This window comes from Herpailurus yagouaroundi, unplaced genomic scaffold, assembly GCF_014898765.1.
Source record: "Herpailurus yagouaroundi ecotype Mexico unplaced genomic scaffold, PumYag 29, whole genome shotgun sequence".
In the NCBI taxonomy this organism is placed as follows: Eukaryota; Metazoa; Chordata; class Mammalia; order Carnivora; family Felidae; genus Herpailurus; species Herpailurus yagouaroundi.
Genome location: NW_024412377.1, coordinates 62,956,617 through 62,983,940, shown reverse-complemented (window position 1 = coordinate 62,983,940; position 27,324 = coordinate 62,956,617). Strand labels below are relative to the sequence as shown.

The 27,324-nt window shown below is 47.4% G+C and overlaps 2 protein-coding genes across 6 annotated transcripts in view; both read right to left on the bottom strand.

Annotated features, from left to right (window-relative positions):
• Window positions 1-1,280: 1,280 nt before the first annotated feature.
• RPL26L1 (ribosomal protein L26 like 1) lies at window positions 1,281-27,324 on the bottom strand. 4 transcript variants are annotated; one of them, XM_040445144.1, is made up of 7 exons: window positions 27,319-27,324; window positions 22,234-22,239; window positions 14,365-14,379; window positions 13,784-13,960; window positions 6,739-6,879; window positions 5,529-5,704; window positions 1,281-1,574 (listed from the first exon to the last, which is right to left on the bottom strand). In XM_040445144.1, exons 4-6 carry the CDS (start codon window positions 13,949-13,951, stop codon window positions 5,576-5,578), a joined length of 438 nt encoding a protein of 145 aa, XP_040301078.1. In that variant the 5' UTR covers window positions 13,952-13,960; window positions 14,365-14,379; window positions 22,234-22,239; window positions 27,319-27,324; the 3' UTR covers window positions 1,281-1,574; window positions 5,529-5,575. The 4 variants fall into 4 exon arrangements, with proteins under 4 accessions (XP_040301078.1, XP_040301056.1, XP_040301064.1 ...); XM_040445122.1 differs by lacking the exons at window positions 1,281-1,574; window positions 22,234-22,239; window positions 27,319-27,324 and having other exon boundaries at window positions 5,542-5,704; window positions 14,365-14,388; XM_040445130.1 differs by lacking the exons at window positions 1,281-1,574; window positions 14,365-14,379; window positions 22,234-22,239; window positions 27,319-27,324 and adding an exon at window positions 14,158-14,349 and having other exon boundaries at window positions 5,542-5,704.
• The window catches only part of ERGIC1 (endoplasmic reticulum-golgi intermediate compartment 1), a 103,593-nt gene continuing 96,791 nt past the window's right edge, over window positions 20,523-27,324 (bottom strand). The window contains exons 10-11 of one of the 2 annotated variants that reach the window (XM_040445103.1): window positions 26,530-26,592; window positions 20,523-22,437 (exon numbers count right to left, since the gene is read on the bottom strand). In XM_040445103.1, the coding sequence (XP_040301037.1) occupies window positions 22,151-22,437; window positions 26,530-26,592 (350 nt within the window). In that variant the 3' untranslated portion in view covers window positions 20,523-22,150. The remainder of the gene's footprint in view (window positions 22,438-26,529; window positions 26,593-27,324) is intronic. The other variant, XM_040445111.1, reaches the window with a different exon arrangement.

The following is a 27,324-nucleotide window of genomic DNA, read 5'->3' as shown; positions in this document are numbered from 1 at the left end:
CAGAGGTGTCAGCACAGAGCCCAACGCAGGGCTCAAACTCACGAGTCGTGGGATCATGACCTGAGCTGAAGCCGGATGCCTAAACGACTGAACCATCCAGGTGCCCCACAGACTTTTAATAAGCACCCAATCATATATGCACAAAATATTTCTGGAAAAATACAAAAGAAACTGGAAACAGTGACTGCTTCTGGAGAGAACTGAGTAACTGAGAACGAAGGTGACAAGGAAACTTAACTTTTTCACTGCATGCCTTGTGTTATCATCTAATGTTACACCATATGTAAGAATTACTTCTTAAAAAAAAAAAACTAATAAAGCAGAACAATGAAAAAAGACACACGCTGTCAGATGGGAACTGCTCAGTCTGTAGTATCAAGAGAGGATGGTAGAGTCTCGGTGAGTAGAATTGTCTGGTTCCCAGAATTTTCAATTCCTTGCCTGCCCAACTCACACTAAGAGCTCTGTAGCTGAACATGCCAGAATGCAGTATGAAAACAGACATTCGGAAGCAGTTATCTGAAGTTTAAAAGTTTGGAGGCTTCCATTGGGGCACCTGGGGGGACCAATCAGTTAAGCATCCACTTCAGCTCAGGTCATCTCACGGTTCGGGAGTTCAAACCCCACATCAGGCTCTGTGTAGACAGTTCAGAGCCTAGAGCCTGCTCGTATCCTGTGTCTCCCTTTCTCTCTGCCCCTTCCCAGCTTGTACTTTTGCCTCTCTTTCTCTCAAAAATAAATAAAACATTTAACAAAAAAAGTTTGGAGGCTTCCCAAAATAGCACAGGGGACTCACTCAAGTGAATGGACATCTGCATAATGAGGTCGGTAGGAAACTGCTTAATTCAAAGTCATTCCAGGAAACACGCTAAAATCCTTGGGCCTGAACCTTGATAGGCAGGCCCACCCATGTGGCATTCTCCAGTCCCCATTTCCTGCAGCAGCCAAAACACATTACTGCCCGTACATCTCCCCTCCATTCAAGAACCAGCATTTGGAGCACCTGGCTGGCTCAGTTGGTAGAGTATATGACTGTCAACCTCAGGATTGTTAAGTTTGAGCCCCACGTTGGTTATAGAAATTACTTAAAAATAAAATCTTAAAAACAAAAAACAAAAAACCCCAAACCAACCGGCATTTATGAGCTCCCCTGAGAAAACGTTTTCCCTCAGCTCCTGCAAACAAACCTACTGCCCATCTCCTTTAAAAGAAAAGCTAAAGTTTGCTGAGCTCTCTGTGCTCTACACGTGGTATCTCGGGTATTAAGTCTGACAACTCAATGAAGTGGGCACTCTTTTTATTTCCATCTTGTAAATGACAACACTGAGGCCCGGAGGTTGAGCAATTTGCCCAAGGGCACACAGCTGGGAACTGACAGCGCCGGGATTAGAACTCACATGTGATGCTGAGCTCCTGCTCTTCACCATGCACTATTACTCACATGGCTCAATACAAGCATTCTGGCATGATCTGGTTGCCCGTGGGGGGCTGGCGGTGGTGGGAATGACAGCTCTCAAAGCTCTGGTCCGTCATTTGTAGTGAACGGGTTGCTGACAACAAGCCAAGACCGACTCCTAGGAAACATCATCATTTAAGTTTATTGATGAGAATTAAGGCTGGAGCCTAGGGCCCAGACCAGGTATCAGAATATGTCATCCGTGCTATAATCTAGTATGGAATCTTACTTTTATGCAACTTCTGGGTACTAAATCATGTGTTGTTTGAGAATAAAGACAAAACTCAAATTCGGAAAAAACTACAGATCTCACTAGACTACTAATGGTAACATAGCTGCCATGTATGAGGCACCAACTCTATTTTATGTGCTGTGTGTATATATATACTTTACACGTATCCTAATCCACAATCCCCAGAGTTAACTGGTTGTACATATCACACAAGAGCCACCTCAGAAATACACATTCACATAAGACCCAAAGAGGTCTCTCTCCATTCTTACTGCATCACGGAACCTCCCAGCAAAGGGGTAGAAACTATTAGTAAGCATCCAAGTGACTCCTAACGGCAGAAGAATCTGGTGGACCACTACTTTAATTTTCACGTCTGATAAAGCATTTTCACAAAGAGAAACATTTTCAGCTTCTCACCTATACGGGGAAACAAGCTCATACAAATGGCTGCCCAAAAACCAGAGCAGGATTTGAATACAAATCTCTCTGGCTTCAGAGCCAAGACAAGTATCATTCTGCCTACTCTTAAATCAATGCCTGAGTCAGAGAATGCATACTGAATTTTGTGGTTTGTGCTTCCGCTTCCACGGACTTGTTTGGTAAAAAAATCATTACCTCTTTCGGTGCAAAGCAAATCTTAGATTGGAAATACAGTAAAACAACAATAACAACAAACAATATTAGCATTTGTACACTCACAGCTTTCAGGGTCCTCAGAAAGAGCCTATTTGATCCTGCCATTTTCCATGAGGCGGGAAGGCAGTGCAAGTATTAACTATGATGCTTTACTACTGGGAAAACGGAAGCACAGAGCTAAGTAACTTGCTCAAAAGCTTACAGACTGTCCCATGGAGAAATGGTGACAATGCTTTTCCCACCAGGCAGCACTACTGCTATAAATGTATAGCTTCTCCTCTCTCGTACACTGATGTCTAGTGTCTTGTCAGACTCCAGGAAAGGGAGTGAAAAATGACAGGGTGAAAAAATGACCACCAGGGATGGATGGCTTGAAGTGGGATGTGAGTGGTCTCTGACGCAGTGAGATCTGGGTTCAAATACTAACTCCATCTCTTACGTTCTCTGGGATCTGGACAATTAATCTGAGCTCATTTTTCATCATTCAAAATGGGAAATAATGGACTCAATCAACATTTACTAAGAAACTCAGTGTGTCCAGCCATGTGTCACTAGAGGCATTTTATCGTTTTATGCATTTTTATCATGCATTTTAATCAATAATTTTTCACAGAAGCAAGGGAGGATTTTAGAGATGGATCTGGTGCTAAATCTTGAAGGGTAACTAGAAGTTATGTAAGCAGAAAGAGTTAGGGGTACCCAGAAAAAGAAAGAGAAGTCATTTTAGGGGTGCCTGGGTGGCTGTTGGTTAAGCATCCAGCTCTTGAATTCAGCTCAGGTCATGATCTCACTGTTTGTGAGTTTGAGCCTGTGTTGGGCTCTGTGCTGAAACCACAGCGCCTGCTTGGGATTCTCTCTCTCCTTTCTCTGCCCCTCCCTTGCTCTCTCTCTCAAAATAAATAAATGAAACGAAACAAAATGAAACGAGAAAAGAAAAGAAAAGAAAAGAAAAGAAAAGAAAAGAAAAGAAAGAAAAGAAAAGAAAAGAAAAGGTCATTTTAGGTCCCAGCTATTTTCTATGATATATGACTAACCAGCTCTTCTTCTTCTTCTTCTTTTTTTATTTTATTTTATTTTTATTATTATTTTTTTTAACGTTTATTATTTTTGGGACAGAGAGAGACAGAGCATGAACGGGGGAGGGGCAGAGAGAGAGGGAGACACAGAATCGGAAACAGGCTCCGGGCTCTGAGCCATCAGCCTAGAGCCCGATGCGGGGCTCGAACTCACGGACCGTGAGATCGCGACCTGGCTGAAGTCGGGACGCTTAACCGACTGCACCACCCAGGCACCCCTCTTCTTCTTTTTTAAATATTTATTTATTGTTGAGAGAGAAAGCCTGAGCAGGGGAGGGGCAGAGAAAGAGGGGGACAGAGGATCCAAGCAAGCTCTGCACTGACAGCAGAGAGCCCAATTCGAGACTTGAATTCACAAATCATGAGATCCTGACCTGAGCCAAAGTTGGACAATTAACCCACTGAGCCACCCAGGTGCCCCCAAGCATCTCTTCTTGCTCTAGCACACTTCTTGTAGAACTTACAAGGTGTCAGAATTACAAAGAAATGTAAAAAACTCAATAGCTAAGGACTTTAAGGGAAGAATGAGAATGCAAAAACTAACAACAGATTCAACTAGGCCAGGAAGTAGCCTAACCATATCAGAGACAATGAATCAGTGGCAAAACTCCCAGGGCTGTTTCAAAAGTAAGCAAGGCCTTTCACTGCTTCCCCAAGATAAGGAGCCCAAGACCCAATCCAGTTTATGGCTCTTCAGCAGGCCCATAACCCCTTCCCCAGGTCCAACAGTTACCTCTGCTTCATTAGAATGTTAAAATCTTCACCCACAGCAGAAACAAACTTCATTAACACAACAGACAATGCTAAATCAGCAGGTTTCCTTAAGACAAGTGTATGACCTTATACCCACCTCTACCTATAATGACTGAAACTCCCCTTTCTGAATATCCATCCTAACCCTAAATGAAAGAAACCCATTTACCCCTACTCAGGGGGTCACAGATTTCAAAGTGATTTCCTTATTTGCTGCAAATAAGTTTCTGTTGTACAACAATTCCACCTTGGGACGCCTGGGTGGCTCAATCGATTGAGCGTCCGGACTCTTGATTTTGGCTCAGGTCATGATCCCAGGGCTGTGGGATCGAGCCCTGCATTGGGCTCTGCACTGAGCATGGAGCCTGCTTAAAATTTTCAATTTCTCTCTAAAAAAAACGAACAAACAAAAACAAAAACCAAAAAACAACAAAAAACAAAACCACAACTCCACCTGGTATAGTCTCTATCTGCAACTCACCAAGGAGTGAACTCATATTAGTTTGGTTGCAGTTAGACCTGGAGTGTAAAACGCAAGATGCCAGTGGGGGCCAGGCAAATTGGGTACATGGGCAGAGCAGACTGGATAGAGCCACCAGCCCCCGGCTCCACACAAATGACGCTATGCAGGATCAGGGCCCCATGCAACCAGATGAAGCAAGGTCCAGATTTCTCTGTGGAATCTCTCAAGTTTTAAGTGTTAGAACTTGACTTCTAAGAAATCATGAGAACAACAGAAGGACAAACATAATCTGTGAGCCACATCTTGCCTACAGGCTGTCGTCAGTTTCCTGAGTTAGCCCCAGGAGAGAGGAAGGACACTTCAGTCACTTGGAAATACACTTACAAAGTCAAGACCTTGGGAAGGGCAGCTTGGTCAGGGAGCTGCATGCCATTTGGCTTGGTTGGAGCACGAGGGACAGGAAGCTGGCCAAAGGGCAATCCATCGAGACCTGAGACATAAGCGTGCAAAGCAGCACCAGCCACTGAGTGAGCTCAGTGCTGTATGTGCCAGTTCACATAATGACCATCACTGAGTGGGACACACCCCTGAATTAGGGACGAGAGCCCTGTCCTGTCCACCCCATCAGCAGGAGGGTCTAGGCAGGAGCACAGCCATCCTACCACTGCTATTTTGCTGCTCCGTATGTGATAAACACATGAAAGAATGGCATCGAGGAACTCATAGTAAGATGGATTTTATCTACAAAACAATGCAAATTCCCTCTGCAACTAGGAGACATTTTCAACTATTATTCATAAAATTATTAATCAAAACAGCAAAAGCAGATTTACAAAGCTACATTATCAACAACAAAACAGGAAGGAAATGTTTGACAGACATCTTGAAAAGTTTCAAAGGAATACACACCAGACTAAAAATCTACAGTTAAACCGTGGTTGCACAACAGGTTATATTCACTCCTGCATTTTCTCAATAAGTTCTTCCTTATATTTGCCTTTCTCTTTTCCAACTTGTCGAGATTTGGCTTTGCGTTCAAGAATTTTTTTCCGGTCTTTGTCCAGTTTTAGCCTGGTGATAACTACCTGTTAGGAGTGAGAAAATAAATCTTTATTTATTTATTTTTTAAGTGGAAAGGATTTATAACCATGTAATTATTCTGTACAGCAGAACTTTTCCCAACAATAGCAGTTTGGTTCCTTCCGCTGCCCAACTCCTAAGGATCTATGAGACCAGTTAGTTTAGTGATATCAACTATCATTTGGGCTGGGACAAACAAATTATACTACCAACATGTTTCTGGTTTGTTTATCATCCCTTGGCCAGCAAAACGCATTGCTTAAAAAACATCGCTTAAGGGGCGCCTGGGTGGCGCAGTCGGTTAAGTGTCCAACTTCAGCCAGGTCACGATCTCGCGGTCCGTGAGTTCGAGCCCCGCGTCAGGCTCTGGGCTGATGGCTCAGAGCCTGGAGCCTGTTTCCGATTCTGTGTCTCCCTCTCTCTCTGCCCCAGAGCCTGGAGCCTGTTTCCGATTCTGTGTCTCCCTCTCTCTCTGCCCCTCCCCCGTTCATGCTCTGTCTCTCTCTGTCCCAAAAATAAATACAAAAAAAAAAGTTGAAAAAAAAAAAATTAAAAAAAAAAAAAAGCACATAGCTTAAAAAACCATTCCCACCAGCCAGTAGGCAATAGAGATCGTAAGGATAAGTAAGACCACAACCATCCTGCCCTCATCTGAAACTCTGGAGGAGAAAGACCCTACGATACAGTGCATGGAATGGAGTGCAAATGAGGAACAGCATATTCTGCCAGGTGGATGTGAGGGCCACAGGAAGAGATGTTCCTTCCCTCTCCTCCCTCTGGATGTTATCTAGTAGGAGAGGGATGCCTGGAACCCTCCTGCAACCTGCTGGAAGGCAGAGCCTTCACCGAGGATGATAAAACAGGTAAGAAAACAATACGGATCCTTGATGACTAAGCCAGTGAACCAATCAAGCCTGCCCCACCTCCCTCTAGAAGTCCTTGCCTGGGCCACCTGAGTAGACACTACCAACACACTGAGAACTTACAACAGCACTAAGCTACACTACCCAGCCACTACCGCCACTCAGTCCCGCCATACCTTGCTGGGGTGAATGCCCACATGAACAGTTGTACCATTAGCCTTCTCACGCTGCACTCGCTCGATGTAGATGACATACTTTTTTCTGTACACCTGGACTACCTTGCCTATTTGCTGACCTTTGTAGTGTCCTCGAACCACCTAAGAGAAAATACAGAAGAGAATTTTCCCCCATTCTCATGCATGAACATCACCGTGAGGAAATTAATTATCAGGAACACACAGACTAACATACAACTTTTTGTACAAAGCAGATTAACCCTGGCAGTCGAGAGTTAGCTTTTTGGGGGGTATAAATCTGCTCTGTGTTGTTCCAAGTCAGGTGAAAATTCACTTCAATTTTTTTCTTATCTGAAAACAAAAAATTCCTTGAACTAGAATGGCTATCACAGAACTAGTCTGGAGAGTAAAAAGGTAAATCACTATACACCCACAACTAACACAATCTTATATACCAATTATATCTCAGTTAAATAAAAATAAGTAAAGTTTAAGAAAAAAGATAATCACTCTCAAGATCTAAATGGAGAAGAATGGTTAAAGATAGCATCCTGAGATTCTTATGCGACCATTTAAAATCCCATGTTTTTTTTTTTGTTAATGTTTTATTTACTTTTGAGAGAGAAAGAGAGAATGTGTGCGCGTGAGCAAGGTCGGGGGAGAGGGGAGGCAGAGAGAGAGGGAGACAGGATCCAAAGCAGGCTCTATGCTGACAGCACAAAGCTGTATGTGGGCTTGAACCCACCAACTGTGAAAGATCATGACCTGAGCCAAAATCGGACACTTAACTGACTAAGCCACCCAGGTGCCCCTAAAATCCATGTTTTCAAAGAATAATTTATCACCGAGCAAAATGCTCAAGATATGACCTTTAGGAAAAAAAAAAACAAAGCTTTATATGAAATATAGTCTGAATCTTGTATGTTTCATATATATGGCATATAACACAATGGGATAGAAATATATCCAATTGACACTCAACTGACTGAGTCAGGAGTGAATATAACCTGATGTGCAACACGGTTTAACTGACCCAGACACCCTAATTACACATGTCTTTTTAAAAAATGTATATTCTTCCAGGGGCGCCTGGGTGGCTCAGTAAATTAAGTGTCTGACTCTTAATTTCGGTTAGGGTCATGATCTCACAGTTCATGGGATTGGGCTCCACATCAGGCTCTGCTCTATATATATATAGAGCCATCTATACCTGCCATCTATACCTGCCATCTATACCTGGCTCTATACCTGCCATCTATACCTGATGGTATGGATTCTCTCTCCCTCTCTCTCTGCCCCTCCCCTGCTTGTCTGCCCTTGAGTTGTCTCTCTCAAGATAAACACTTAAAAAAATAAAAAATGTATTTTCTTTCAAATTTCAAGATTTCTATAATTAACACAAATATTTTATAGTCACGAAAAACAAAAATGTTAAAATCTCTTGGGCTGTTTTCATGTACTAAAAATCTACTATTCATACTCCAATGCTATTCAAAACTAACTAGATTATGGTTTCCTTGAAGGCACAAGCCTATTCAATAGGAGCCATGATATAGCTGATCCTGATAATAAACAGAGAGGAAATACCACATGTATTAAAAAACTAGAGAATCTCAATACTCCTGAAATGTCATTTAGATTGTTCAACTTACTCACCAAGGTGATTTTCAGGCTGAAGATCATGCCTCACTGGAACTCCACCATACTCTCTATGATCAGAGACTTTTACATGGAAAAGTCTATGAAATAGCCTCTCTTAACCATCATCAAGATTCAAGAAAAGATGTTAATAAAACAAGTCCAAAAGAACACCCGGTTAAACAGAACTGGACAAACACTAGATGAGGAGAGGGACAAGGTAAGACTAAACTAACTGGCCTGGAAAGGGAAAAGAGGAGAGGCAAGGATGGTACCCAGAGTCTGACTGGGCAACTGGATGGATGGATACGCCTTTCCCAGAGCAGAAAGAAATACATGTTAGGAGAAAAAAGTTTAGTTGGGAACATGTTGAACTTGAGGCATCTCGTGACATTCTAGTAGAGAATTCTATACATAGCTGAAAGACCAACTGGGTCAGCAACAGAGACCTGGGAGTCATCCAGAGATGGCAATTCAGAAACCTGATTTGGTTCAGGGAGCCGGTCTTATGAGGGCAGAATGCAGAAATCCAAGGAAAAGCCAACATTTTGGAAGAGCTCATAAGGGAGACTGAAGTGGCCAGAGAATGGGCAACCAGGGGAGTGTGGGGTTATAGTAGCCAAGAAGACACTGTCAAATGCCATGGAATGGTCAACTGCAGGAAGGATAAAGGAAAAGATGTGACAATAAGCTGGTCACTGGTGATCATGGCTAGAGTGCTTTCAGTGGAGCAGAGACTGAAGGCATTTACAGTAAGACAATGAGTTCCCCATAGAGAAGGTGAAGGCGAAAAACAGTCCCAAGGAACCTGGCTGTGAAGAGGATGACAGAGAATATCTACTAGAGGGAGATGTGAAGGTAAGTGATAATTTTTTTTTTTAAAGAGAGGAAAACACGAATGTGTTTAAATGCTTATGAAAAGGAACAAGTATGGAGGAAAAGTTAAAGGAAACTGTACAGAAAGGGGAAAATGGAGAGAAGAATCTAAGAGAATGGAAGGCCACTGAATATAGTGGATCAGCTCTAGACAGAAACAGGAACATTTCTGTCAATACAATAGGAAAGCACAAAGACGCAGGGGTGGAACTGGAGGTAAGTTAAAGGGTTTGGAACAGGAGTTCTGAAAGGTCCTGCGTGATAGTTGTAATTTCCTCTGTGAAGCAGGACAGGTAGCCCTGAGCAGACAAAGAAAGTATGTGAAATTTGGAAGATCCCAAAAGAGAAGAGGCAGTTTTAACAAACCCACTTGCGACTATTTTACTCTTCTGGTGGAGTCGGACCCGGATTCCTGGCCTAGACGTGATTTTCTTCATTTATTGAACCAGAGTTTCAGGTTCTATCTACAAGGGAAACAATTCACACCTCACAGACACTGAAAAAATGGCCACATCTTCTCCTCTGCCCTCCTTTTCTTTCTTTCACGTCTTAATTCCATCCGCTCAATAATTTTTTTCATTCACCCAACAAAGAGTGGCTGGGCCCCTGTGGGTGCCAGGCTCTGCACTGAGGTCAGGCAACAAAAAAGAGAAGCTCTCTGGCCTCATCTTAATGTAATAGGTAGCAAGCAGTTAACTAATAAACACGCAAATACATGATCACTAACTGCAACAGGGCACACGGGAAGTGACGGGGATCATAATGGCGGTGACAGCTATATGGCTTTACGTGTGCCCAAACTCACCTGTGCATTTTACTGTCTCTAAATTACGCCTCAGTTTTATTTACTTTTCTTTCATTTGTTGAACCACTGAGTAATTCACCAACATGGCACAGAAGTACAACAATAAGTGCTAAGGGGGATGCTGGAATGACTGAAGTAACAGGCACAAAAATTAGGACTACAGAAAGTTTCAGGCTTCAGAAGGGGGTCAGGGGGAGAGATCTCACGTGTTTTGAGAGAAGTATTCCTTTGGCGCCCAAATGGGATGGGGGAGCTCTGAGACATACATTGTGAAGGGGTGACCATAAGAAGATCTGAAAAACTGCCCTGTTGGCCAGACATGTCAGTTAGTTGTCTGGGAAAGTAACCAAAAGGTTTTCATCATTTGGTAGCAACTGGAGGCTACTACAGATTTCTAAAGAGAGTGATGTGTAAAAAGTTGAGAAGCTAGAGGCAGGGGACTCTTGAAATAATCTGGATACAGAATCCTGGGAGCTACAAAGGAGTGTAGAGACGACAGGCTGTTTTAAAAAAGTGGCAAATACTGGGCACAGCGTGAGGTTGAAGGAGATGGGTTAGAGTACGTTTAAATGTGCAAGCCTTGGAGGAAGCGTGAGAAGGCGGCAGCTGTCAGGCACAAGTGGAAATTGGGTCAAGCTGAAGTGCTCTTGTGGAGATAATGAGTTCCGAAAAACCAGCCCAAAAGACGAGAGGACCGTCAAGAAGGAGCAGGAACATAAACCAAATTGAATGTGCAGATTTGGAGATGCGTGTGTCAAAATGAATGCCACAACTTCAGGGGGGTTCGGGGGAGCGCACCGCAGAGAAAGAAGAACTGGGCAAGGGTAAATGTTCACAGGCGAAAGGTGAGGCAGCTTCACAGGTGAGAGAGAACTGGCAAAACCCTCATGAGGAGAACACAGCTGTGACCTTAACACGGAAGCCAGAAAGGACAGTATTCTGATGAGCGTCTCCTTGGCTACTAGTCATGGCTCCTCTGAGCTTAACCTGAAGTTGCCTAGAATCCTCAAGAGTTATCAAAGGCAGAAAAGACGTGTTCCTCCCATGAGTCCGGCTTTGAATCAGTGCCTTCAGAGAGAGAGAATAGGTTTCAAAATTCTGACCTTGAGAGTCAGGGTCAGAGATTGCCCTCTCCAACCGTGCTGGGATGTGGCAGGCAGTTCACATCTATCTCAAGAGGCAGCTAGGGCTTCCATCATTTCATTTCAGTTCCATGAGCAGAGTGGTGGAGCAAAAGGCCCAGCCTGGCCGAGGTCGAAAGGATTTCCCACTGTGATGTCATGACTCGGCACGCCTGTTCTGGAACCACACCTGGATCCTGGGCTCAGGGATGAGCGCAGACAGGCACTGGCACAGGTGGCTGTCGAGGAACAGAGTCCGGAGGAAGATGAACTCCAGCTACTCCAGGCTGAAGGACGCGTGCTCGTGGCTCTGTGATGCCAACGGGGCAGCCACGCCTTTGGGGGGGTGCAGATGGGCCCGGTACGCCTCAGTTTAAAAAGAAATAAAATCAAATTGAGTTCACTGTTATGAAAGAAATGTAAATAGAGGATGCTACGATAGAATACTGGTTAAAGTATCTGGGAAGGCTTTTCTGAGGAACTGACATTTAAGGTAACAGTGAAAAATGAGGGGTTAGTCAGGTAAAGGGGAGAAGGAAGAGCACTTCAGGCAGAGGGACCATTCTGGGCAAAGACCCCGAGGGAGGAAAGATCAAGGTGCATTTAAGGACCTGAAAAGGTCAGTATGTCTGAACTACAGAGCAGGTGGGCATTAGAGAATAAGGTGACGTTGGAGAAGTAGACCACGACTGGGTCACACAAGGCCTTGTCAATGATTTTAGGTTTATAGTAAGCAATCAAGCAACACTGATAGGGTTTAAGTAGAATCTGATTTGCAAAAAATACCCCTCTGTGAAGAACGCCTGATCAGGATTAAGAGTAGAAGCTGGAGAAGTCTTGAACTGAAATGGAAATGGAAAGAAGTGATCAGATTCAAGACACATTTTAGAGACAGAATCAATAAGATTAAGTGACAGAGTAGAAATGGGTCAGGGAGAGAGAGATATTAGAATTTAGAGGTTTATGGCGTAGGCAAGTGAAAAAGCATTGCTTACTGAAGTGTGAAAGATGGGAGGAGAATCCGATTATAGAGGCAGTAGCAGTTTTTTGATCGAGAGCACTCCCAGATTGGAAGCTTGAGCCGACATGAGGTTTTTAAAGCGTTTATTTTTGAGAGGGAGAGTGCAAGCGTGGGAGGGGGAGAAACAGATGAGGAGAGGATCCGAAGTGGGCCCTGCACTGACAGCAGAGAGCCCGATGCAGGGCACGAACTCATGAACTGTGAGGTCATGACCTGAGCCGAAGTTGGACACTTAACTGATTGAGCCACCCAGGTGCCCCTGGGACGACCGTGAGATTAAAAAAAAAAAAAAAAAAAAAAAGATGTGGGGCGCCTGGGTGACTCAGTCGGTTAAGCGGCTGACTTCGGCTCAGGTCATGATCTCGTGGTCCGTGAGTTCGAGCCCCGCGTCGGGCTCTGTGCTGACAGCTCGGAGCCTGGAGCCTGTTTCGGATTCTGTGTCTCCCTCTCTCTGACCCTCCCCTGTTCATGCTCTGTCTCTCCCGGTCTCAAAAATAAATAAAACGTTTAAAAAATTTTTTTAAAAATTAAAAAAAATTTAAAAGAAAGATGTTCAGCGGATAGTCATATCTACAGGTCTATGCTCAGAAAAGTGGTTTGGGCTGGGATATAAAAGAGGGAATTGTTAGCATAGGACAGACATTTAAAGCTCTCAGAGCAGGTATTATCACCCAGGCAGACAATGTAGGTAAGATGAGATGTTAGACCAGGTGCAGGCCCTGACTAACTCCAGCATTTAGAGATCAGAGGAGAAACAGCCAGCAAAAGAGTCTGAGAAGGCAGAAGTAAACTGAGCCCGAATGGTCACAGGAGCCAAAAAGACAGACTATTTCTAGAAGTGAGGCAGTGCTACCTATGCCAAATGCTGCTGAAAAAGTCAAGGATGATGAGACCAAGATGTGTCCACTGGATTTTGTCATAAACATGTTACTGATCTCAGCCAAAAACAGTTTCTATGAAGTAGTAAGAAAGAGATCAGATTGGAGAGGGTCTAGAACGACACCTGCTCCATACATATTCAATCCACTCCCTGTCTATTTCAGTCATCCCCCACGCTCCCTTTCTTACCACACATCCTAAGCTCTAGGAAGAACAGAAGGCTTATACTCTCTCACATGGGTCATTCTCTTTCATAATTTCATGCTTCTGACTTGCTGCTTCTCTATTCTCTCTGCCAAATCCAGTGCCACCAAATGCCCAGCCTCCACTAAATCCAATGTTACTGAAACATGAATTACTCTCATCGTAGCACTTTCCCCTGGAGATGCTGGTTCAAAGAGCCACCACGAGCAATGCCTGGCAAACTTGGAGCCAACGGACTAAACCGAAAAGCAAAGTTTTGCTTGGCTGGTATACTATTTTCCTGAACAATCATGATTACTAAAGAATTGTATCTGAATGCTCTCAGTTAATCTGGGTAGGCACACCCTGCGGGCTGTGGATACATCTGCAAGGTTACTTGCCAGGGGCCTGGCGGCATGGGAGTCTACGACTCCCCCACGTCCAAGCACACATGGCATTCTTAGGCAAAGCCGGCACCAGAGTGACACGCTTCTGGATGACCAGAGCTCGAGGGAGACGAACCTGGACTTCGTCGTCCTTACGGATGGGCATGGAGCGGACGTTGTACTTCTGCCGCAGCTCCTTGGAGAGCGGGGAAGACATGATCTTCCTGCGCACGTGCGAGGGGGCATTGAAGTGGCGTTTGCGGTTTTTGCTGCGGTCCGAGGTCACGAAGGGGTTGAACTTCATGCTGGCCGTCTGCAAAAAGAGGCGCGGGAACGAGTGATGGGTGCTCAGTCGGGTGCCATGGCCCGCTCTCCATCCAGGACACTCCTCCCATCCCTGCGCAAGAGCTCTACGGGAGGAGATGGCCTCAGAAGGTGATGGAGGGAGGAGAATGGGGCAAATGAGGGGTCTGGCTGTGACACAGTAAGGCATGCGTGGGGAGCGCGTGCCTGAGCAGAGGAGTCGTGGGAACAGGGCGGCAGTGGGGCCTCGAGGCTCACTGTCAGAGGAAGGTTTGGACGGCTGGAGAAGAATGCATGCTTGGAGGTCACGCAGAGATCTCTGGGGAGACGGGCGGCCCCGCGGCGCGTTGGGGAAGAATCCAATGGGGCGGAGCGCTTCTCACTCGGACAAAACACCTGCCTCTCTCTACTCACCTTGCACCAGTCAGGCTCAGACGGCGCGCGCGCAAGGCCGGAAGTGAGGACTTCCTTGCCGCGCAAGCGTAGAGAGGAAGCGGAGTCCCTTTCCGGTCAGAAAGAGACTGAATGGCGCCCCCTGCGACTTGGGGTGGGATCGCAGTGCCTCATTCTAAGGGAGCCACCCCAGGGCCATGCCGCTTTCGGGGGTCAAGCCAGAAGCCACGAAGAGTTGGCACCGCGGGGGAGAAGGGGCGTATTTCTGTAGGGCCTGCAACAGAGGCCTATTGGTGTGTTAAAAATAGGTACGCCAATAGTCTGTTTCTCATCCCAAACTTTCTTTGCCTGCGTTACCCTCCGCCGAGAGGCATATTGAGCATTCCTGATGATCCAGATGCAATCGGCTGACTTGCTTCTTTAGAAACACTGAGAAGCTTGTTCAAAATTTAAAAAAAAAAATTTAATTAAAAAACAATTTTTTTTTAAACGTCTATTCATCTTTGAGAGACAGAGGGAGACAGAGCATGAGCGGGGAAGGGGTAGATAGAGGGAGACACAGAATCTGAAGCAGGCTCCAGGCTCCGGGCTGTCAGCACAGGGCCCGACGAGGGGCCCGAACCCACGAACTGCGAGATCATGACCTGAGCCGAAGTTGGACGCTCAACCGACTGAGCCACCCAGGCGCCTCCAAAATGAAAATTTTTGTGCTCCATCACAGTCGTAAGAAACCACGCAGTGGTAAGTGGGGGTTTTAAAGCAAGCACTCCCCTCGTCCTGCCCACCCAAAGAATTTGAGGTGCAACAATAGGGCGTTGAGAACCAACCACCTGGTCTTGCAAAACTTTCCCCCAGTGTTTTAGCCCTGTTGGGGAGGGCTGGGGTTGTAGAGTCAGACCTGAACCCAAGTGCCTCTTCCCGTGGCTGGATCTTGGGGAGATGCCTGCATGTTTCTGAGCCTCAGTTTTGTCCTCTGTGAAATGGGGATGATCTCAGTAGGTGCCTCATAGAGTTGTTATGAGAACTAAGTGATCTAATCCGTTGGGAATGTTTAGAACAGGGTCTGGCGCATAGCTCTTAATTACAGTAAGCCGTTATTCCTAATGAAAGCAGAGGCCTATGTGTGGGGCTTCCTTCAGGCCAGCCCTAAAGCCGGGCCTTACATCCATGAGTCCTCACATTCAGACTTTCACCATTAACTACCGATGACGCAAACAGTAAGCTTTTTGTGTTTGAAGTAAACACATTCAATGCACCTTGGGGAAAAACCAGCTGGGGCCTCGGCAGTCAGAGCTCGCCTGCAAGTTTGTGGCCGCTGCCCCGCCCTGCTCATCCCGGCCACGCCCCCCCGGATTCCAGCCCCAACCTCGGCCCCCCGCGTTCCCGCCTCGCCCCGCCCAGTAGTGTCCGAGCCCCGCCTCCCCTCCCGGGCAGACAGCCCGGAGACGCGGGCGCCACCCTACGGGCAGTCAGCCTGAGACACCCCGCGCGCGAGGCAGCTGGGAATGAAAGGTTTCGTTCTGCTCATAGAGTTTACATAGTTCATATGTATTAAGCACCTACTTTACGCCACATGTCAGAAGACGTTGTGGTGCTCAATCAACAGGCACCCCGAAATTCAGAGAGAGGGTTGTCTTGCTAGACTCAAGCAGGTCCCCTGCTCTCTCCGTTTATTAGTGTCCCCAGGCATATGGTGACGCAGTTGTCAAACACTAGCATTTTACTCTGCCTCATGATCAGCCAGGGCATCTGCCTTGATCCCTGAACCCGATGGGTCCTATTTTAGGTTTCACTCTAGAACGCTTGCAGTCAGTGTTGGAGACTTCTGGCCTTCAGACTTAGGGAGGATGGCCAACATCCGGACTGTTTGTAGACGCCAGGGCATTAGGGTGAGCGGTGCCAAACTTGTTGAGGCAGTGGCAACTGGAAAGCCACCCGTTGTGGGTGCCCCAGACTCCAAGAGTAAGGAGGTTGGAGGGAGAAGCCTAAGAAAGGAAGACTTTCTTAAATGTCTCTGCCACAAAGGAGAAATGGCAATTATGTGAGGTGATGAAGTGTTAACTCAGCTACTGTGGCAATCATTTTGCAGTAGCAACTCAACCTTAAACTCCTAAAGTTATAGGTCCGTTATAGCTCAAAGTTGGGACCAAAAAAATGTCACTCACCACGGGAAGGCAGGAATAGAAGCTCTTATGACCGACTGCACATAGAAAGTCAGAGGGTTCTTCTCAAGCAGCCCTTACAGTGTTCATCAGACCCAAGGTCCCTTACCTCCCCTCCCCCATAAGTTCATTTAGTCACTCACTGGCATAACTCATTTGCCTACTCATTTATTCCAATATTCATCCATTTGTGCATTAATTTATTGATAGGTACTAGTAATTTAGCCATAGTATGGGCCTAGATCAAGGAGCTCTGGGGAGGAGGAAGATCTATCTAGTCCCTGATTACAGTGAGGAGCGCAGAACCTCACTGGTGCAGGGCAACCTTGAGGACAGATCATTACAACCCAGGATAATCAAGGTATATTCATGATCAACCAGGGTGGGGAGGCGATACTTGACCCTCCTTCTCCCACGGCTCAGTAAAATTAAGACAGGTGCAATGACATCACCAGATGAGACCCTGAGAGCCTGAGGCTTTGTCACTCTAATGAGGACTTAGTGGGCTTGGCTACTATCTTGCCCCATGTCCACTCTTGGTAACACACATGGGAACTGGTATAGAAGCCCCAGGACCTAATACAGTGGTAGCACAGAGGAAACGCCCGGGAAATATTTTTATGCCTCTGAGGTAGAAGGTGATGTGGTGGGGAAACGTGTGCGCCCTGATTCTGACTGCCTGGGTTTGGATCTCCATCACTTCCTGGCTGTGTAGGTTTGGGTAGGATATTGAGCCTCTTAGAGGTCACTCACCTTCCTCACCTGAGGAATGAGAATAATGATAGTACTTACATTATTGATTTGGTGTCAGGATTAAATGAACCCTTAGCACAAGCCTTGGCACAAAGTAAGCACTTAATTAATGGTAGAAATTGTTGTTTATTAAGTGAATGAATAGCAATGGCTAATCTTATTTGGCTGCGCATTTAATGCCAGGCATTGTGCTAAGTTTTACAAACACTACCTTACTTAATCTGGTAAACAATCCCCTGAATTGGTCCCTTTTGCAGGTGAGAAAACAGGTTCCGAATGAGATGGGAACAGGCTGAACATGATCCACCATTACATACTCAACATGCTTATTGTTATCTTGTAGCCACTAGAGATCAGGATGAGATCTATCAGTAACATAGGAGGATGTCTACTGGAAGAGAGTAAACCGCAAAATAATATTAACAGCATGATCCCATTTTGTTTGTGGGAGGATATGACTAAAATGTTAACAATGATTATCTCTGGCTAGTGGAATCAGGGGTCCCTTTAATTTTTCCTTTTTTTACTTTTTGCCTGTCTGATTTTCCTCCAGTGGGGCCATGAGCATGTCTTATTTGTGTAATTAAAACCATGTTTAAGGGCCTTACATTTTTCAACGTTTATTTATTTTTGGGACAGAGAGAGACAGAGCACGAACGGGGGAGGGGCAGAGAGAGAGGGAGACACAGAATCGGAAACAGGCTCCAGGCTCCGAGCCATCAGCCCAGAGCCTGACACGGGGCTCGAACTCACGGACCGCGAGATCGTGACCTGGCTGAAGTCGGATGCTTAACCGACTGCGCCACCCAGGCGCCCCTAAGGGCCTTACATTTTTAACAAGATCTCCAATATTCAAGTTAGCTTCCCTTGCAGGCTGTTTAGAAAGAAGGAAACAACACAAAGTACCCTCACCACTTTCAATTTCCCCCATTTTGGGGGGGGGGGTGCGGGGGTCAGTTTTCTCTTTTGATATGGACAAGATGACCTTGGGGACCGAGGCAGAACCATAATCCAGAGTCAGGCGGACAGGAGTTTGAATTCCAACTTTGTCCCCTGCCAGCTGTGTGACAGAGAAAAGTTACTAAATTTGTCTTGTCCTTTGTAAAAAGGAGGTAACTTCCACCAGGCAGGACTGCTGTGAGGATAGAGAAAGACAAGGCCTGAACGATCACTCCTTGCAGGCACGTGGAGAATGCCCAACCGTGGGTAGCTTTTTCTACATGAGTTAAGACAAAAACAACTTATTTTGGGCAGAACAAAGTGCATGGCCTCGTCACTACACGACTGACCAAAGACAACTGTTGGGGAGGGAAAAAGGTCTTTAATGAGCACATTTCTTAGGAAGGCGTTAGGACTACCGGTGGCCTGCCACATTGAGAAAATGTGTATCTTTGTCTCTGGCAAGAATTGAGAACCAATTTGCGACATAGAGTAGTAAGAAATGCACCTGCCACTTCCAAGCCCCATTGCTACAAGACACTTCTCCCCAAACTTCACACCCACTCTGACACCCGCCCACCTCAGGCAGCATGGGCTGCAGGACTTGAGCTTCTCTCTTCCCTGATGCACCTCTGTAACCTCACCCCCTGCTCAACTGCAAGCCCCTCCCCACCCCAACCCCGCCCCCGCAAGAAGCCATTTCTGCCCGAGCCACCACGTCCCCAAACTATCAACTCCCCCTCTACGAATCTGTGCTATAATCCCTGATTGAGAAATCCTCTTATGCGAAAACGCTGTAATCTGCTCTTGGTTAGATAGTTGAAAGAATTGGTTTAAGAGAGAAATCATACAAATGACACATACCTTAAATGTTTTACGTCCACTTAAAAAACATTTGCCAATCTTTTGACCCTGGAGCAAGGTTTTCTCATGGAGAAACCTCCCCATTGGAGTTCTCCTTCACTTTCCTTGCATAAACCATGTCCTTACATAAGCCAACTTGAGAGAGTTCCAGTTTTGGGTTCCTTAAATGTGGAGGGAGAATTTAGACCCTTTCCATGTGAATACAGAATCTTCAAGGACGCCCCCCTCCCCCGCACCCCTTCTTCCCAGGTCTTTTTAGTAAGAGGTCTTGCTCGTACCTAATTTGGGAGCATTTTGAGGAGGGGGGTGGCAACTCGCCTTTATCAGGTCTCTGCAAAGTGTACAACTTAGTTGTACTAGATTCTTTCATTTTCCTTTTCTTGTTTATTTATTTTTGAGAGAGCACAAGCAGGGGAGGGGCAGAGTGAGAGGGAGACCCAGAATCTGAAGCAGGCTCCAGGCTCTGAGCTGTCAGCACAGAGCCCGATGCGGGGCCTGCACTCATGAACCGTGAGATCATAACCTGTGCCGAAGTCGGACGCTTAACCGACTGAGCCACCCAGGCGCCCCGATTCTTTCATTTTTCAATCCTCTTTCACTGGTTGATCACATCATGACAGCATAAAGCACGGCTGGCATAAAAAGGCTTGGGAAGACACGTAATTGACCACCGGCAGCATATTCCTCCTGACCTTCAGCTTTGAGTGTCACAAGAACTCTAGTATCAGGATGTTAGAGAGAATCCGTGAAGTTTCTTGCAGAGCGGTTCACTGCCACATTCATCCCTAATGAATGATCCACGTTCATGCTGTTCCAGGTGAGGGCCTTAAAGAGCCGAGAGCAGGGTGGTAAATAGCCATGTCAATCTCCTTTTCAGAGCTGGGATAGTCTCCCCTTTGCTGAGATTAAGTCTGAACAAGGATTGCCAGATCCTTGGAAATCAGGGAAAATTTGTGAAACACCTTTAATTTATTGCAGCCCTTGGTTCAAAGCTGTGGTTAAACATGCTAGTTAGCCCTGTTCCCTGTTCTCAAAGAGACTATATTCTATTTTGGAATACCTGTATGAAACAACTCCCATTTTTGAAAATTTACCACATACCCCTTTGCCACATCCACAAGCTCCTTCTGATCCAGTGTGACTTACTTGTGCATATTATAGATTTAATTTCTGTAACAGCCCTGATTACTCTCCCTATTTTCACCTGAGGAAACTGAGGCACTGAGTGGTTAAGAACCTGACCTGAGGCTACACAGCTAGAAAATGGCAGATCCAGGAATATTCTGCAGGGATTCAATAAAGAAGGGCTGGTTGCAAGAGATCTTGACTTTCCAATCATCCTCACGGATCTTTTCCACATTTCCCCATTTTTCTCCTCTAGAATTAAATTCCGTTCTGACTGTGTGCCCAGCCTCTAGGCTACCCAGCCACAATCAAGTAGAAAGAAACACACAACAACAGTTCTGAAAATCAGCCTTTTAATCTATTTGAACCCAACGAGTGGGGAAAGAACTAAACCATTTTTTCCCTTGAGATTGTTTATAAGAATAGCAGGTCAGAGGTGTCTCTTCCATAGGAAACTGACATCCCCCATGTCCTCAAGAGTTTATTTTTTTTTTTCTGAAAAAAAGCATAAAAGTGGAATTTCAACTCATGTGCATGCCACACATTTCCCCACCCCACCCTGCCCACCCTCTACAGGTGCAGGTATTCACACACCAAAGAGACTCCTTTCTCCAACTGGGGAACAGTAGGTGAAAAAAAAAAAAAATCCATCCAAGTGGCCACAGATACCAGAGATAACCAAATGCAGTTTGCACTCACAACATCAGTCAACTCGTATGCAGAAGGGGACACTTTTCTAACTGGAATCCAGAGCCGAAACTTACAAGTGGCAGAGACTTGAGCTATCCATAGAGATAATTTAAAAACGTCCACCAGACACTCCCCTTAATTACAAAAGTATGCAAACAATCTTGATATAAATGGAAAACAGGCAGGCGGCTCTCTCCCTGGGACACAAGGGCATACCTAAAATTCCCCCGGGGTGGCATTCGTGCCTGGACCATTGCAGCTCCCTTTCCGGACTGAAGGGGAAGGATGAGGGTGAGCAGCGGGGTAGGGACCCACCTCAGGAGCAAGTGGGGAGACAATGGAGCTGTCCCCAGGGACCAAGAACCTATATGGCCCCTGATGGGGGGGGGGGGACCTCAGTGGCAAGTGGGCCACAACTGAGCTGCAGAGAAGTCCGAGTGCTATGCACCCGCTGGAAGCCCGGAAGGTAGATGTCCAAAGACAGGGCTGATCTGCTCTGCTTGCCCCACCTAAGGCCTTGGGACTGATGGCAACTGTCCAGGAGAGGGTGAGACATGATTATTTCAGGGCTGCAGAGAGGGATGCCTTCCATCTGGACATGAGTGCACAGACCATGTCTGGTTTTCAAAGGATGATTCCCCAGGGACAACCAGCCCCTCCACCAAGAGATGCTGCTGCCACACAGCACAGGGGCTGAGGCACATTGGTGGGGGTGGGGATGGGGTTTCAGAGAAACAAGGTGAAGAGAGGAAGGAGAACTTGCCACCCGCCCAGTTTCCAACAGGCAGACCTGAGTTTCCACCGCTGCTACCCAACAACTGGGCGTCTGCTTCTCAGGAGAAAAAGAAATGGGTGGGGGTGAGGGACTTGAGCCTGAGCTCTGAGATGGACAAGAAGGGATGGAGCAAAGGCGACGGTTCCACCTATAGCGCCACATCCCAGGGACTTGCCTGGGAAGTACCATCCTTATTGAAGGCGCAGAGTGGAGGTACCCGGGGGCAGTGTGGTCCAAAGCTGAGAGCCCCGGTCTGCAGGCCGGCTCCCCAGGGGAGAGGCCAAGTGATTAGTGCGTCCAAATGGTGGGAGCTTCAAGATTGTCAAAGCCTGGCTGTGAGCTGGTCGACGTGGATTCTGGGCTGTTCCCCTAAGAGGGAAGGAACTGCAGCCCTCCCAGGAGTGGTCCCCACTATCCCCGCACCTCCCCTGCCTGACTGTGGTGGTCTTGGGGCTCCCCAGGAAAAGGGGCACCACGACTTCAGGCAGTGTAATTCGTGTCAAATTAAAGATGGGGAAAAGAGGTAGCTGCGAAACCGTGAGCCGCCCCCTGCCTCCCCCCACCCCCACTTTGGGATGCAGCCAGATCCTGGGCCAGATAAGAGGGCAGGAGGAGATGGGGGGCCGGAAGCAGGGCTGGCAGTCTCCCGGGGTCCTCGGCCATTGGGCCGGCGGGTCGTCAATGCATTTTGCCCAGCTGGATCTTCTTCCAGGCCTCCGAGGCTGTGAAGATACAGGAGTCCAGAATGCCGGCAACAGTGAAGGTCCCACCGATAATGGCACAGATCTGAAAGGGCGAAGGGGGGGAGGGTCAGAGGTCAGCACCGGATGGAGCACCAGGCCAGACCCCTCCCAAATCACGAGCTCTGCCCCGTAACTAATGGGGTCTGGAACATATGCAGGGTTCAACAAAACCCACTTATTGGATGATGAATTTAATAACAATAAAAGTAACCATCAGCAGCTCCTTTAAATCCCATACCAACCGTCTGAATGAGGAAGGGGATTAGTAGACCTGTTTCATCGGTGAGAAAACCAAGGTTTAGTTAGGTAACTGAATGCACACTGGAAGTAACACAGCTGTGACCTGAACTCAACTATGTCTTGACCCTGGAGCCCGTGGTCCTAACTTCCACTCTAAATTTATCAGATTTTTACAGTCCCATTTGCAGATGAAGGAATGGAGGTTCAGAAAGGCAGTGCCACTGGCCCAAGGTCACACAGCCAGGAAGTGGCAGTCCCGGGACTTGAACCTGGCTCTGACAGGTCCAGGCCCAGCGCTGCCTGTGACTGAGATCCGGGGTGGGCCGAATAGGCAGCATTGGCCTGGATGGACGGGAATGGGAAATAAATCTCTCACTCTCCAAAGCTTGTAGGAGATCAGTGGGATGGGTAGTAATCAAATAATCATACCAACAAATGCAAAAGTACAACCAGGGCAAGAGCTAAAGAAGAGAGGGAGCCTCTGGCACTACCAGAAAGCTTACATTACGGCCAAGTTTCTAACGGCGCTATTTACTTTGGGGACCAGAAAATTCTTTGTTGTGGGAGGGCTGTCCTGTGCAATGAAGGATGTTTATTTGCAGCCTCTTAGGCCTCCACCCATGAGACTCCAGTAGTACCCTTTCCTTCCTGTCGTGACAACCAAACGTTGTCAAGTGTCTCCGGGGGGTAAAAACTGCCCCCAGTTAAGAACCGCTGCAGTAGGGGGGATGACAATGAATGCCACCTGTATGCTGTACTTCCTAACTCCCGGCCACACGATCAAATGCAATAACCAGGACAAAACAGCTTACATAGCACTTTCTCTGTGCCAGGTGGGGCTTGAGTACTTTGTGCCTCCCTCCTCCCTGCATCCCCAGGCCAACCCGAGGAAGTACTACTCTGACGCAAATATTACCGCCAAGGAAACTGAGGCACAGAGACATTGGATCACCGGTCCAATACCACAGTGATTAGTGGGCCGAACTTGGGAGTCTGCACTCTTAACAGGACGCTCCGCTGCTTCTCAGGCACGAAACTCTCCACCTAACTGAATTCCTATCTTTGCTTGTGCCATAACTCCACCTGTGACACATCAAAATAATGCTCTGTGTTACTCAAAATTTCCTGGCCTGCCTATTGGTTGCTTTCTGGTTGCATAATAGAATCAAAGTATGGATGATGGAAGATAAAAGAACTTCAGAGGAGATTTGCAAGGCAACTTTAAATGAATTTTTCCTCTTGGGGCGCCTGGGTGGCTCAGTTGGTTGAGTGTCCTGACTTCGGCTCAGCTCATGATCTCACAGCTCGTGAGTTCGAGCCCCGCGTCAGGCTCTGTGCTGACAGCTCGGAGCCTGGAGCCTGCTTCGCATTCTGTGTCTCCCTCTCTCTCTGCCCCCTAACCCACTCGCATTCTGTCTCTGTCTCTCTCAAAAATAAATAAACATTAAAAAAATTTCTTTTGATGTATTTTTCCTCTTGAGCACATACTTTATGCCACTCCGAAGAGCCAATACCACCCATCACCCAGTGTGCCACTCTTGAGTCACGTACCCATGGCGCCCAGACAAGGAAATAACTTTTCCAAGGTCACACAGCGAGCGGGTGGCACAGCGAGGTCTGTCTGCCTCCGGAGCTCGCACTCTTTCCCCCATGCCACATGCAAGAAGCACTTAAATGACCACAGGACTCCAAAGAAGCCCAGAGGAACAGTCCTAGAGGGCCCCCTGACACTGCCCCGGAGGCACCACTGGGTGGCTGGCCCGCCACTGACGCTCAACCGCTGGAGGACTCTGAGAGACGGCAGTGACTTAATGGATCCTCTGGTGCCAAGTGCGGGAGGCCAGGAGACACGGCGGAGGTGAGAGGGAAGTGCAGATCGAACCAGTGTTTATTTTTAAAATGATATTTCCACAAGATGAGCTAAGCAGAGGCCTGTGAGGCCCAAGACAGAGCAGGTCTGTACGGATGGGCTCTAAGTAGAGCAGCTGGCATTCCAGTAATAACAGCCCAAGAAACCAGAGCAGCCCCCCAGGGAGTGAAGAGGATGGGGGGCGCTAGGGGGATTATTATGAAGTGTTTTCAGCAGGCGGGGCCTCTCCCTGCCAGCCTCAGAGCATGACGCAGGGCCACTTTTCAAGGAAGATGACGGCAGGGGAGCTGGTTTATTTCGGTAGACTGGATCAGATGATAGGAGATTTTACACCACAAAATGCTTTTAGGGCTTGGGTCAGAGAAGAGGAAAATGTGACTTAAGTGCAATGGAGCAAATAATAAAAACAAAAAAACCACACACACACACACACACACACACACACACCCTATATCCGCACACACGCTTTGGAACCCAAGCGTGCCTATGATTCACATACACCTGGCACCCAGTCTGAAGTCTCCAGGAGCAGGAGGAGACAGCACATATGCATTGAGGTACAAGAAAACACACAGCTGCGGGGAAGCTGAGGCCCCGGGGCACATAAGCTACTCGGCAACTAGCCCCATCAGAGTGAGCTGCCGTGAGCCTAGGGCTAAGGGGGCGCTGCAGTGAGGCCCCCTGGGTATCCCCCAATACCCCCCACACAGCAGCACATCCCCCTTTATCCTACATCTGTTAAAGGTGCTCGTCACCGGTCCGATGAGGAGAGGGATTTCTGGCACATTCTGGGGCAGGGGGAGGCACCTCAAAAGCTGAAAGAAAAATCTAGCAGCCTGTTTGACGCTGGTATGGCCCCTTGGTATATGGCCCCTGCCTTCAGGATTTTGCCATTAGCCTGCTCCGGCCTTCTTGACACTCTCACACTCATAGGTGGTGACTGGTATGAGGTGAAGCAGGGGTCACGAGGGGAGGGGTCCCGGGGCGCTCTCAGGCTGTGGTGCTCCCTGGATTCTGACACGTGGGTGGCCACAGCGACCCTCAACACCAGGAGGTGACCACATCTGGACTCTCCGAGGAGGTGGCCAGTCTCAGCCATCTTGTGTCCCGGGAAGGCCACAGTCCCCAGTTCCGAAACAGGGAAATAAATGAAGCCACGAGGCTGCAGTGGACAGAATGTCTGTCTTGGGACTCAGGCCTTACATTCGTGGTGGCAAGGTGACAGGCTTCACCATACTGGTGGGGCAGATCTCAAGAACAGGCCAAGAAAAGGGCTGTTGAAAGGGCAGATGGTGGCCTGGCATCTCTCCGACCCACGATGGGGGATGTGCCAAGATGCACACACATGAAGAAAAGTTTATATAAAGCCAATCATATGTATCCTCACTGTACATGGTGCAGGGGCCCTGAGCAGAGTGGGGTGGGGATGAAGTGCGTCTTGGGGAGTCTACCAGGGCCCCCCCCTGCCATGGCAGCAGAAAGGGTTCAGCCTTGGGAAGCCGAGCCGTGGCTGTCGCTTACTCTAGCCATGGGAGAGCCGTTCTGGGCCTCGTTTTCATCTACGACACGGGAAAACCACCCCTACCCTGCCAATTGTCGTACTGCAGGAGATGCCCCTGGAGCTCCCAGTGCTTAGTAGGTGCTCAGTAAACAATACCTAATCTTTCAACTGACTGGAAGGCTCTGACCTCGTTGCTGAGATCTGAGATTTTCTAAATCTCTCTGAGACCCACTCTAAGAACCGCAACGGGTAAAATACCACTTACTCCTCAGAGCAACCCTTTGGGTCTCAATTTCCTTTTTTTCTAGCTGGCTCTTTTACCGAAAGAACAAGCCCATTCATGGAAAGACAGGACAGCAAAGGTGTCCCTGGCACCACATGCAGATTCTTTGCAGTTGCCCAGGTCCTAAGCACTTCAAGTGCCCATTCTACAGATGGGGTAGCTGAGATCTTGACAGGATATTCCCTCAAGCACATGCCAAGAGGTGTTTGTGATGAAGCATATCCCTCAGGGGGCAGAGTACCTAAGCTGGAGGTTATTTCCATTCTCTGGCCACTCAGGGAGCTCTTCACATCTGCCCAGGGCTCTACGTCAACCACAAACACCAAGAAGATATCAGAAGTACCCGATACAAAGGTATTTCTGGTTGGGGCCCCTCCTGTCGTGCACCCTTGCATCATCCTTACTTCCCGTACCTCAGTTTCCTTCCTTTAAAAAAACGGGAAGGCTAATCCTCACCCCTCAGGACAGCTATCAGACCGAACGAGTGTTTGTGTTACGCACACAGCCGTGAATGTCCCCTTGGTCCCTCACCGCTGCCATGTTCTTGTACCTCCGGACCAGGCCCTGGGGCAGTGGGGGTGGTGAAAGAGCAGGGCCACTGAGCCAGAAAGGGCCACTAGACCCAGCACATGCAACCCCACTCTGGTCAGCAGCCCTGGCTCCAGAAATGGAAACAAGGACAATTCAATATCCAGGCCCCAGTGAGTCTGAGAGGAGCGCATTACTTTGTTTTCATCAGAAGTCCTCAATAACATGCCCCTTTGTTCTTTAGCAGAGATTTCCTGTGGTTTCACCAGCTTCCCAGCCTCCTGCTACGGCTAGAATGAAGTCAGTTTCTCTACCTTGAAAAGAAGATGTGTGTGTGTGTTTCCCTTACATTTTAATTATGGCTCTTAATTCCTTACAATATGGAAAGGACGCGTTCTAACCGCACTGGCTGGAGAGCTGAATCCCTCTGTTGTTCCACCAGCACTAATGCTTTCCCGATCCATCGTCCCTCCCCCGCATTTTCTTTTCCACAGTGGGCAACGGAGGA